Here is a 13,403-nt window from a genome sequence, read left to right as displayed (position 1 = left end):
GCAACCTGAGAGCTGTCGCAGGGTTCCAGCTCACTCGTTTCACAAAGGAGGAAATGGAGAATCAGCGACTTTAAAGGGCTTGCCTGGCGGACATCCACGCTTCCCAGGCTATCGCTCCTCCCTGCGTCCTTGGCCACCTCTGTTCTTTAATCCTGCAGGAACTCGGGACCCAGGTGCAAATACAAAGAACCTTATCCACCCACCCCCGGCCCTTCTTCATCCTGCGCTTCCAACCTTGGGGGGTCCTCTCTCTTCACTAGGGTATCTGACGCCCGTGGGGGTGCTTAGAAAAGTTCAGTAGATTAGTGACTTCTGGTTCTGGAACAAATACATCACAGCCCAAACTGGGGGCTGGTGGTGGAGAGGTGGGTGGATGGGGGCGACAAATCTGCTCGGCCAAGAGAGAGGAGCTGGAGTCCTTTGGGGTTGGAGGACTGAACCCTTGAGGCCTGATTGAGGGCTCAAGGGGCGAAGGCAGGTTGGCAGGGGCAGCCTCTTCCCGCCGCCCACAATCCTCGGGCGGGCGCGCAGCCGAGCCGGCTCTGCTGGCTGGCGCAATCTCGCGCGCTCCTTGCATTGATCAAAAATGGGGGTTGAAACAGTAAACGCGAGGAGGAGCAACTGTCGGACTCGGTTCAGAAGCACGACCAATGGGGATGCGAGCTCCTTCGCGCGAACCAATCAGCGCAGGGTCTGCGACAGCGCGGGCCAATGGGGCGCCGACTCGGCCCTGGAACAGGGCAGGGGTGCGGAGCCGGCTGCAGACTCTCACCGCGGCGGTCGGGAACGCTAGCCGTTCACGCGTTCGGTCCTCCTTGGCTGACTCGCCGCCCTAGCCGCCGCACCATGGACGCCCCGAGGCAGGTGGTCAACTTTGGGCCTGGTCCCGCCAAGCTGCCGCACTCAGTAAGTCCCCGCGAGCGGGCCCCGGGAGTGAAGTTCAGGCGGGAGCGCGCGCGCGGGTGGGTTTGCATCCCTGCGGGTGGCACTCGGATTCTCGCTCCCCGCCTTGAGTCCCCTAGGCGCTTTGCATCAGCATGCACGGCGGGATCAGCAGCTCTGGCAGGCGGGCTTCCGCAAGAATGCAGTTGGTGAGGAAGCTCGGCGAGGCGTGCCGGTGCAGGTGCCCCTGGCTGTGACTGCTGATGCGAGGCAGTGCACGACTCAGCTGGCCGGGGCCTGCTGCCCCGCCGGTGCCGCGCACCTGCAGACTCCCGGGCTGTGCCATCTCCTGGGTAGGGCCGGGCCGGGGGCTGGGGCAGGGCGGAAGAGAAAAAGCTCTGATCTCTGCGTTCGCCTCGCGCAGCTGTGCGGCGAGCCCGGGCAGTGTGATGCCCGAGCGGATGCATGAATGGACGTAGTGTGAATGAGTGATGAATGGGAATGAACCGATGACAGGTTTTGCGTATTGCAGTGGATCACCTTAGCTGAAAGGGATTGCAAACTTAAAGGTCCGCGTGTGGGTGCCCCCCTACCCCCTACACCAGTGTTTGCTTTAGCCAGCACTTAGGAGCATTGCTTTTCAGAAATGTAAATTTGAAAACCTTCAGTCCAACTTTCCCCTCCTTGTTCCCCATAGAACCTACCCTTTCCTAAAGCCTTTCTCCACACCCCTCTCCTTTTTTTAACCTGCTTGTCCCCTGAAGGCGTTCGAGTATTCGAACTCTGGTGGGCTTTGGGCTGCTTAACCCAATTATCTGTTCATTTGGTTCTGGAGTAAACCGAATGATTGAATTCTCCCCCGGGCCACAATCAGATCTTGCTAGTGGAGCTCACTCTCTGCCTTCCCAGGCCCCAGCTTAGCTCGTCCCCTCCCCCGCCAAACCCACCGTCCCCAGCTCCACCCGCAGTGAAGAAGGCAAAATCTCTGATGTGCCTTGAGCTCATTGTCAGGCGGCTGCCGCTGCTGTTAGATTTTTATTTTTCTAACCAGGATAGAGCTGATAATATGTTAGAGCAGCATGGGGCATAGCCAAGTATTTTACAATTATCAATTGTTGAGCAGAGTAGAGATCTCCCCGGGACAGAGCCTCCTCTGTGTTGTGGTAAGAACAGAGAATCCAATTTTAAAGGGGAAAGGACGTCTTGCTTTTCTAGGGGCAGCGTTCACAGTAGCTGAGAGGACAGGGCTTATTTTTTCTCAGTGATTACAGTTCATTTTAGGCGAGATTCCCTGCTCCAGCTGTAGCCTCCTCCTTCAACCCTCCCCCCCCATGCTTTGGAGTGTTCCCAGTATTTGTTCCGTAGGTAATTCGTTATTAATTTATTGCTATAATTGTAATGGCAAGTGTCATCAGTAATACAATTATTTATTATTAATTTTTCTGGGAGGATTTTTGTCCTTGGATTGCATGTAACCTGGGAGGTAGGAGGGCCAAGGGCGGGCAGATGTTGCTTTTTATGTGTTTCATTGATTTAGTTGAATTGTAAAGATTAGAGAAGCTTTCAAACTTTTTTTGACTGTAAACTACAGTGAAAAATGTGTTTACAAAATGACAAAGTATACACATTGAATTGTAACAAAAATAAATGCCTTATGAAATGATCAGTAGCCTAATTACCTGTGACATACACTATTTTGTATTCTATCCTGCTCTAGTCCCTTGTGTTTCATTAAAAAATTAGTCGTGAGCTGGGTGTGGTGGCGCACGCCTGTAATCCAAGCAACTCAGGAGGCTAAGATGGGAGGATCTCTTGAGCCCAGGAGTTTGAGGCTGTAGTGAACTGATGGTCCCACTGCATTCCAGGCTGGGTGACAGAGCAAAACCCTGTCTCTTAACAACAGCAAAAGAAAAATCGGTTGTGATCCACAAGAGAAATGCATTCTTCAACTGGAAAAAAAAAAAAAAAAAAAAAAAAAAAAAAAAACCCGATTGGATTAGGAAGGTGTAATTTTTGTAGGAGTCTTTAAAACTCTTTGTAATTATTTTGGTTATAAACTTTTATAGAACTGTTTTCAACGAATGCTGTCTATAAGAAAGATACAGCCTCAGAGCAAGTTCAAAGATTATTCACAGATGAATGTTTCTCTTTACTAAAAGAAAAGATTCACTCTAGTTTATTTGATCAGCTAGTGTTAACAAGCATCCAGCATTTCAGAAAACAATAACACATTCTTAGACCCAGTCGTCAAGGCAGTCTTTTTTTAAATCTAATTTTTTTTTTTTTTGAGACGGAGTCTCGCTGTGTCACGAGGCTCAAGCGCAGTGGCGTGATCTCGGCTCACTGAAACCTTCACATTCCGGGTTCCAGCGATTCTTCTGCCTCAGCCCCAGTAGTTGGGATATAGGCACCCGCCACCACGCCCAGCTAATTTTTGTATTTTTAGTAGAGATGGGGTTTCACCATGTTGGCCAGGATGGTCTCAATCTCTTGACCTCGTGATCTGCCCACCTTGGCCTCCCAAAGTGCTGGGATAACAGGTGTGCACCACCGCGCCCGTCTAATTCTTTATTGTTAAAATACTGTTTTTTGAGTCAAGTTGCAATCCAGTTTAAGTTATAGCTGTGTTTTAATGATGCCCTCCTTAGCAAGCATCTTAAAAAAAAGTGCCTCCTATTTGTAGACCTTCTCTGGTTGCTTTTGCACTTATTTTATGTTCATTTTTAAAGCTTTTCTTTTTCTCTTTATTTTTTATTATGGGATTCCTCACATACACAAAGATAAAAGTAGTGTAATGAACCTCCAAGGACCCATCTCTGAGACTCAATGACTATCAACATTGTGCCAGTCTTGTTGCAGCACCCTGGGACAAATCTTATTCACAGCAGACTCTTCCTTCTTCCTGCCCACCCCACGCTTCCCAGTCTAGCACCTTAGACCAAAAGACATCGGAAAATTGAGTTACCTGTATAATCTGGGCATAATTGTTTTTATTGTTGTCCCTTTAACCCAGAACTTTATGCATTCTGTACTTTAGCTTTAGGAGAGTGGTGAATGAGATTTGTGAAGGGGACATTTTCTAGGGGATTGGTAAATTCAGGACTTTGGAAAAAGTATATCAACATCAGTCACATTGCCTAATTTCATGCTTACCTTGTGTGTAAGTTGCATCATCGTTGGCTTTGTGGACATGGGGAGGAAGGGGACTGGCTGTGGGTGGGGACGGATGCCTGGGGACCTCCCTGTAGACCCTTCTTCGTCCCCTCCTCAGGTTTGTATGTGCGGAGGGAAAGCCATGTAGAGCATATTGAAATAACCTTATTTTCCTTTATTTTTTTCTAGGTGTTGTTAGAGATGCAAAAGGAATTATTAGACTACAAAGGAGTTGGCATTAGTGTTCTTGGTAAGATTTACTTTTTTATTATGTGAATGTCCAGGTTTCAAAGGAAGCTTTTTTTTTTTTTTTTTTTTTTTTAAGAGGCATGGTCCTCCTCTGTCACCCAGGATGGAGTACAATGGCGTGACATAGTTCACTGCAGCCTTCAACTCCTGGGCTCAAGTGACCCTCCTGCCTCAGCTTCCTGAGTAGCTAGGACTATAGGTACATGTCACCATACCGGGCTAATTTTTAAAAAATGTTTAAAATATTTTTTAAAGATCCCATGAGATGGGATCTCACTTTGTGGCCCAGGCTGATCTCAAACTCATGGCCTCAAGCAATTCTCCCACATTGGCCTCCCAAAGTTTTGAAATTATAGGCTTGAGCCACTGAGCCCTGGCCCAAAGGGAACTAATTTAAATGCATCAAATATAGAATTACAGGGCTTACAGGGTCTTCCTATAGGCCTTTACAGATACATTTTTAAACTTTAATAGCTTGGGTTGCATGTTTGATAGAAACCATTTTGAAAATAGCATAAATGCTGGTGAGAGGCTCTGACATCTCAGTTTACCCTGTCATAATTGGTTTTTGCTAATCATAGGATCTAGGATCAGAAGATACTGTATATTTGCATAATATTGCCTCCAAACATTTATAATATTGCTTTACATTTAATTTACAGTTTTTATTGTACTTAAATACAACCTCATTAAAGTTTAAAAGTACACAAGCCTTTTATGAGAACCTCGCACATTGATAATCTAATTAAGTTTCCCCTATATTTTTGGGAAAGAGGACTTCTGCATTCCAAAACTTATTTTCTTTTATTTTTTGTAGTTCTGAAGACTGCATGGTATTAAGAGACCATAGGGCTAACTGTATTGCTTATTTCTGTTAAATTTTGTTCCTGTTGGTTTGGGACATATACTTAGATTTCTGTGAAGTGAGATCACAGCGTGGAATTTTGTGCTCTAGACCTAAAGGGCAACTGTTGGACATGGATTCCTGTTTGTGAGAAAGAGATTGTAAGAAGAATCACAGAGAGCATCATGGAGTGATGAATTAACAAATAGCTTGCTCAATGAATGTACCACTTGAAAAATCCTTCTGCCATGACGATGAAGCTAAATGTTTGCAATTTGAAAATCAGTGTGGATGGTCCCCTAAACTAAGTGAGCCTTGGCCCACAATTTGAATGCAGAATAACTGAAATTTCCCTGTATTGTTGTTTACTTGCAAATATCATAGGTATTTCTGTTCACTTGGTTTTAAACTGGCATTTTTGTTGTTGTTGTTTATCTTTCCTTTCACAGAAATGAGTCACAGGTCGTCAGATTTTGCCAAGATTATTAACAATACAGAGACTCTTGTGCGGGAATTGCTGTAAGTTTAAAAAAGATCAAATTCTGTTACTTTTGTTAGATACTTCGTAAACCCGGATGTCTTCCATTATCTTCTACACTCTATTGTTTGTTCAGAATATTTCATAATTTAAAAGAATCCTTTTAAGATTCTCTGCAACTCACTATTAGTACATAATGCTTTTTACTTGCTCCCCATTCTGTGTTTATATGTTTTTGTTTTTATTTTATGTGATATTTCCAAAGATTTGAAGTCACTGTATCTAAGAAAGAATTTTCAGCACTGTGGCAGTTAAACTGGCATGAAAGGGATAAAAATGACAAAGAAATGGTCATCTTTGTCAGCATAATTGACTATAAACTAGCTCAGTTGTTCTCAAAGTTTGAGTTTCATACCATCTGTCAGAGTCACCTGGTTAGGGTGGAGTATTAAAAAATTCAAGTGGGGCCAGGCACAGTGGCTCACGCCTGTAATCCCAGCACTTTGGGAGGCTGAGGCAGGTGGATCACGAGGTCAGGAGACCAAGACCATCCTGACTACCACGGTGAAACCCCATCTACTAAAAAAAAAAAAAAATTAGCTGGGCATGGTGGCACACACATGTAATCCCAGCTATTCAGGAGGCTGAGGCAGGAGAATCGCTTGAACCAGGGAGGCAGAGGTTGCAGTGAGCTGAGACCGCGTCACTGCCCTCCAGCTTGGGTGATAAAGCGGGACTCCATCTCAAAAAAAAAAAAAAAAAAAAAAAATTCGAGTGGCGGGCACCACTTAGTCCTGCCGAATCAGAATCTCCGGAGAGACTTCATTTTTAACTTTTATTTTTAACTTTAATTTTAATTGTAAGAGTTCTGAACTCTAGGAACTGCTGCTTAGACGAAATCTCCTGGGTTATCTGCACTGCCTTTCCTATCCAGGGGACACCTTATTCTTAAATAGATTGCTATTTAAAGGAGAGGTTTTTCTATATTATATAAACATGTTCACATAAACCTACAAATATAGCAAGTTTGAAAGCATGCCATTTTTTTTTCCTGTTCACAAAAATAATGAAAGTTTAGGAAAAACATTGTAGCTCACAACTCACCTGGAATTAACTTTAACCCCACTAATCAGGGATAATCACTAATATGTTAGGACCCATTCTTGCCTTAGTACATTAACAAAATTTGAATTATACTGATTATTTCAAGTTTTTCAAATTGCTTGATCAAGTGATTCAGATGGGGCAGGCTGAGTAGCATTTCTGTGAGGAGCAGCAGACGCTGATAGCAGTGTGAATGTTCAGAGCTGGTAGCCATCTGCTTGGCCTCTCCCATCTGTTGGCCTGCTGGGTATCATGTCACATTCATAGGACAATCCTGCCCTTCATGGAGTGGGTATTTGGAACATTAGCCTGAAGAGAGATGGCATTTGACCACATGGCTATGAACTTCCTCTGACCGGGGTCCCAGTTCACTTTAAGGGCCTATCTTTTCTTCTCCTAACCTGGTTCCTACCTTGTATACCTGTACCTAGACCTCGGCCTGGTTTCCTTCCATCTAATTCTTGGCCTTGTTAACCGCCCTGCATCTGACTAATGTGAACCTGGAACTCTGTCTTGGGTTATCAGTCTTCCCAGCTGCTGAGAACCTCATGGCTAGACTCTCCTAAGACCTGCTGGTTGCTTGCTATCCTACTAAGCACTGAATGTAGGTCATGCATCTTTCAGGACAAGATATTTACGCACCCACCACCCCATTCCCCAAGACCCTGCCACATTGCCTTGCCCTTTATTACTTTACCTCTGTATCTATCCTGGAGCTCTGTTCCCTGGCTATCTGGCTTCTGTACACCTATTCCCAGGCTCTGACCTTACTCAAAGGCTTGGGTCCAGTTTCCATGGCCTTGTCCTTTTGGAGCTGGGCTTATTTCTACTGCCTGTAGCCATTCTCATCGTTATCTTAATTTTTCATCCTGGAGTCAAAGAATTTTGCTTTTTATTTTGATGTGTAATAGATATAAGATTTCATGGCCAGGCCTAAAACATTATCAAAACCTCCTGCTCAACATCCACCTGGTTCATAGCACGGTGCATAGCACAGGATTATTGGTTGTAAGTTATACGACCCCCAACTCACACTGGCTTAAGTAAAAAAGAAATGTATTATCTCACCTAAATAGGTGCTTCTAAATGATTGCAGGAAGGTGATTTTCCCACATCTTCTGGCTCTGCTTTCTTATGTGTTCTCTTCACTGTGTGGCCACCACTGGTTGCAGGATCAGCTCCTACAAGTTTCTTCATTCCCTCAATAGAAACAGCTTTCCTTACCAAGAAGTTTGAGTAAAGGTCTCAGTACCAAATTCCATTGGCCAGCCTGGGGCAGGTGCTCATCCCCTTGAGCTGGGGTTGACCACAGTTGAACCATGTGGACTGAGAGTGGCAGAGGGGCAATTTCTTAAAGGAACATCAGGCTGTTGTCACTAGGAAGAGGAGGAAGACCTGCAGGTCCAACAGTCACCCTAGGCTTTCAACACAGTCTCCAGTAAATAGTTGTTCAAGGATTGCATAAATAAATGAGTGAATTAGGGAAGACAAAGTAGTATTGGAACATTACCGTATTTCTTGTAGTAAATCCACCCAAGGTGAAGCACTTGGTAGAGCATCACTTGTTCTTAATCTTTGACCACATGAGTTTATGTATTTACTGTTACCTGTGCTTCTGCCCAGAGCCGTTCCAGACAACTATAAGGTGATTTTTTTGCAAGGAGGTGGGTCTGGCCAGTTTGGTGCTGTCCCCTTAAACCTGATTGGCTTGAAAGCAGGAAGATGTGCGGACTATGTGGTGACAGGAGCTTGGTCGGCTAAGGCCGCAGAAGAAGCCAAGAAGTTTGGGACTATAAATATCGTTCACCCTAAACTTGGGAGTTATACAAGTAAGTTCTGGGAGCTGAGCTGGGTGGTGAAATGCTGACTGGTGGGTTACCCCAACCCAGGGCAATCTGTAGTTTTCAGTTCTTTTCTGCCCTTGTCAGTTGTTAGTTCATTCCCATTTAGATTGGGTGGCTGTACTAGCTAAAACTAGAGCCTATGCATACTCTTATTTTATTTTTTTTTCTAGACAGAGTTTTGCTCTGTCACCCAGGCTAGAGTGCAGTGGCATAATCTCAGCTCACTGCAACTCTGCCTCCCAGGTTCAGGCAGTTCTCCTGCCTCAGCCTCCTGAGTACCTGGGATTACAGGTGCCTGCCACCATGCCTGGCTAATTTTTGTATTTTTAGTATAGACGGAGTTTAACCATGTTGGCCAGGCTGCTCTTGAACTCCTGACCTCCGGTGATCCGCCTGCCTCAGCCTCCCAAAGTGCTGGGATTACAGGCGTGAGCCACTGCGCCTGGCCTATGCATACTCTTATTGCAGAAGCCAGTGAGTAGTTAGTAGTAGCTTTTCAGCTAATTAGCTGAAAAAGTCCAGGGGCTGGTTTGGCTTTAGATGTGGCCTGATCAGGGGCCCCAACAATGTCTCCAGGACCTGGTGGCTCCATAGGCAGAAAAAGCTGTCCCTTTCTTGAAAGGTGGCTGCAGCTGCTCCTGACCTTATATTCTCCCAAGTTTCAATGCCTTTGCGGAGCATTGCCAGTAACAGTCTCATGTCTCCTGTGCCCCATTCTGAATCAGTCCCTGTGGCCGTGCCTGAGTTGCATTCTACCTCTGGGCTGTGGGCTTCACTGGCTCCCCTGGAACTACATGGGCTGAGAGTGGGTGAGGGCTGAGGTCCCAAGAAGAAGCTACTAGTCCATCAATGGATGTAGGGTAGATGGATACTGGGTGACAAGTAAAAACTCAGATATCTCCCGTGCCTTTTGAAAAAATTTACTTTATTTTATTTTGCTGAGACACAGTCTTTGTATGCTGCCCATGTTGGAGTATAGTGGCTCTTCACAGGCATGATCATAGCACACTGTAGCCTGCAGCTCCTAGGCTCAAGTGATCCTCCTGCCTTAGCCTCCTAAGTAGCCGGGACTATAGGCATATACTACCATGCCCGCCCTCCCATGCCATTTTTGAAGATGATTTGTTCCCAGTAAAAGTCAAAAGGTTGAATTGCTCGTCCTCTCAGGATGTTGGTAACGATGGTAACAAAAGATGAGGCTGGGAGGGTGCTTTCACTTGTGCAGTGCTTTGAAGTCAGTTGGTCTTTCCCTGCTAGGGGAGGCCTGTCAGTCTCCGGGTTGACTGCCATCTATGTAAGAAAAGAGGAGAGTGAAAAGTGCAAAGTCTCAAACTTGTCTTCTATGATAGAAATTCCAGATCCAAGCACCTGGAACCTCAACCCGGATGCCTCCTATGTGTATTATTGCGCAAATGAGACAGTGCATGGTGTGGAGTTTGACTTTATACCCGATGTCAAGGGAGCAGTACTGGTTTGTGACATGTCCTCAAACTTCCTGTCCAAGCCAGTGGATGTTTCCAAGGTAGAGTATAAAAGGCAGGGTCGGGGGAACGCACTGACTCGGTTTCTGCAGGGACATTTTAATATATACAAGAGCGGGAAGAACCATGGGTGTTTGGGGCCTGCAGAACCCCTGAGCCAGGGCAGCTGCCAGTGAGCAGGCTGCCAGGTGTGAATCCCCAGCTGTTGCAGTGCCTGAGTCCTGCTGTTCCCAGCCTCGTGATGATGATTGTCTCACAGGATCCCACTTGAGTCCTCGGGGAACTACCTGCTTTTGAGAGTGGTTCTTGGAAACTTGTTTGGTCAACAGATGGGGAGTGACTTGTCTTCAAGAGCAGATGCAGATTATCCTGAGCCCGGGGGACCTGTGTGAGGGAGCTTCCCCTTGCCTGGTACCCACCTCCAGAAGCGTCAACAGGATACCGTTTTCTGAGTGGCTCGCCAAGGCAGGGCAGTGGGACCCGTGCTCTAGGTACATGCCCCAGGGGGCGATGCGGGTAAAGAATCTAAGAACAACCGTTGAACTGACTGAGTGGTATTCTGCCTTTTTACTTGGGAAAATATATACTTATAATAAATTTTACCATTTAATATAAAATGTACCATCTTAACCATTTTGAAGTGTACTGTTCAGTGACAGTAAGAGCATTCACATTGTTGTGCAGACATCACCACCATCCGTTTCCAGAACTTTCACATCTTACCAAATGAAAGTCTGTACGTTAAACAGTAACTCCCTCTCTCCCTGCCCTCCAGCCCCTGGCAGCCTCCATTCTAGTTTCTGTCTCTGAGAATTTGACTACTCTAGGTACCTCCTAGAAGTGAATCATGTACTATTTGTCCTTTCGTGTCTGGCTTATTGCACTTAGCAGAATGTCTTCAAGGTTCATCCATGCTGTAGTGTGTGTCAGAACTTCCTTTCTTTTTTAAGGCTGAATAATAATTGTTTAGATATACTGTATTTGGTTTATGGTCTGCTTTTCATTATCGCCAGGCACTGGCAATTTTAAATAACTATAAATTACTTTCCCCCACCCCCAACTTCCTGCCGACGCTTGGTTTTCCTAAGGGTTTCATGGAGAGAATCATGGGAGTGGGTTTTGTATCTTGCACAACAGAATTAGCTAAAGTACCTTTAAACATCTGTTTTCTATAATTTCTTCTCCCTCAGGCAGCTTGTCCCATCCCTTCTCTTTGTCATAGCAGTCCCTTGTCCCTTTCTCAGCACCTTCTGACTGTCCTTTTATACAGATGTAAATAGATTAAAAAATCTGTTTCGGCCAGGCGCGGTGGCTCACGCCTGTAATCCCAACACTTTGGGAGACCGAGGAGGGTGGATCACGAGATCAGGAGTTCAAGACCATCCTGACCAACGTGGTGAAACACCGTCTCTACTAAAAATACAAAAATTCCCTTGGCATGGTGGCGCACGCTGTAATCCCAGCTACTTGGCAGGCTGAGGCAGGAGAATCACTTGAACCTGGGAGGTGGAGGTTGCAGTGAGCCGAGATCGTGCCACTGCACTCCAGCCTGGGTGCCAGAGCAAGACTCTGTCTCGGACAAAAAAAAAAAAAAAAAAAGTCTGTTTCTTCTCTTAGTTACTAGGGAGAGTTAGAGGCCCCACTTTAAAGACTGATTTGGGGGTAGAAAGGAGGTATGCAGAGCAAATGTGAGTATGTGCCAGGACCTTGCAGTGGTGGGCTTGGGTTAGCCCCACCCAGGGGAGGACCAGACCGACAGATCATCCTCAGGCTTTGGAACTCTGAGTATGGGTTTGCCATCCAGATGGAGATTGCTTTAGAGCATCAACTCCTCCCTACATAGGATACAGTCATTTCCTTAAAGAAATTGTGCTTTGGGAAGAGTTGGGAAGTTTGCATACATGTATGAAAAATGGCCAAATCCTTCTTAAACAGCATGTCTTTCTCTTTTTAAGTTTGGTGTGATTTTTGCTGGTGCCCAGAAGAATGTTGGCTCTGCTGGGGTCACCGTGGTGATTGTCCGTGATGACCTGCTGGGGTTTGCCCTCCGAGAGTGCCCTTCGGTCCTGGAATACAAGGTGCAGGCTGGAAACAGCTCCTTGTACAACACGCCTCCATGTTTCAGGTAACTCTGGGAGTCAGTCTTGTGGACCCAGGGAGGGTCTCACTATTTTTCATCAAAGCAGAGGTTGTATTTTAAAGTAAAGCATGTAAGGCTGGGTGGGGTGGATCACGCCTGTAATCCTAACAATTTGGGAGGTCGAGGCGGGTGGACCACTTGAGGTCAGGAGCTAGAGACCAGCCTGACCAACATGGTGAAACCCTGTTTCTACCAAAAATACAAAATTATCCAGGCGTGGTAGCACACGCCTATAATCCCAGCTACTCAGGAGGCTAAGGCAGGAGAATCACTTGAGCTGGGGAGGCACAGGTTGCAGTGAGCCGACATGGCACCATTGCATTCCAGCCTGGGTGACAGAGGGAGACTCCATCTCTAAATAAATAAGTAAAATAAAGTAAAGCATGTTTCCAGGAGCCGGTGACCAAATGCCCGAGGTATCTTATCAGATTCTCTGCCCAGCTCACCTCTCCCTCTGTACCCCCTCTTTACTGTTTGATCAGCTTTTCCTCTTGCTCTTTTTTGGGGATGTTGGTTTTTGTTTGGTCTTGGTAATCCAGGACCTGGTGGTTCACCATTAACCCAAAAGCTCTCTATACATGAGGTGCTGTGGCCTGCATCTCAAACAGCAAGTGCAGCTTTGGAGAAGAACTTTCAAAGGCTGTGCCTCCCCTACTTTCATTTCTTTCTCTGCTGGGCCTGTGGGAAGCTGGCTGCCTGACAGAGAACATACTGGCTTAAATACCTTTCAGGGATTTTTGCTTTTGTTTTTTTTTGAGATGGAGTCTCGCTCTGTCGCCAGGCTTGAGTGCAGTGGCATGATCTCGGCTCACTGCAAGCTCTGCCTCCCAGGTTCAAGCGATTCTCCTGCCTCAGCCTCCCGAGTAGCTGGGATTACAGGTGCATGCCACCACGCCCAGCTAATTTTTGTACTTTTAGTAGAGACGGGGTTTCACCATGTTGGCCAGGCTGCTCTTGAACTCCTGACCTCAGGTGATCCGCTGGCTTCAACCTCCTAAACCACTGGGATTATGGGCATGCGCCACCGCGCCCAGCCAACATCTTTCTGTTTTTCAGCCTAATCTGGAGGGGTCCTCTTAGCCTGGCTCTCATTCGCTGAGTGGGGGCTGCGTTGCAGCACTTCAGGGAGAGTAAGGTTGCCCTGCCTCAGGATCCTGTAACTCCCAAACTTGGGTATTTTGAGAATATCTTCATGACTCTTAAGATTTACAGTTGCCTAAGAGAGTCT

The 13,403-nt window shown here is 46.2% G+C and overlaps 1 protein-coding gene across 1 annotated transcript in view; it reads left to right on the top strand.

Moving 5' to 3' along the window:
* The first annotated feature begins 726 nt into the window (after positions 1-726).
* PSAT1 (phosphoserine aminotransferase 1) overlaps positions 727-13,403 on the top strand; it is a 32,442-nt gene continuing 19,765 nt past the window's right edge. Inside the window, exons 1-6 of the mRNA XM_073021500.1 lie at positions 727-906; positions 4,225-4,285; positions 5,578-5,647; positions 8,334-8,539; positions 9,904-10,076; positions 11,991-12,160. Of these exons, the coding sequence (XP_072877601.1) occupies positions 847-906; positions 4,225-4,285; positions 5,578-5,647; positions 8,334-8,539; positions 9,904-10,076; positions 11,991-12,160 (740 nt within the window). The 5' untranslated portion in view covers positions 727-846. The remainder of the gene's footprint in view (positions 907-4,224; positions 4,286-5,577; positions 5,648-8,333; positions 8,540-9,903; positions 10,077-11,990; positions 12,161-13,403) is intronic.

This window comes from Chlorocebus sabaeus, chromosome 12 (genome assembly GCF_047675955.1).
Source record: "Chlorocebus sabaeus isolate Y175 chromosome 12, mChlSab1.0.hap1, whole genome shotgun sequence".
NCBI classification, from domain to species: domain Eukaryota; kingdom Metazoa; phylum Chordata; class Mammalia; order Primates; family Cercopithecidae; genus Chlorocebus; species Chlorocebus sabaeus.
The sequence above is the reverse complement of the archived record's forward strand: the minus strand, read 5'-3'. Positions and strand labels throughout refer to the sequence as shown.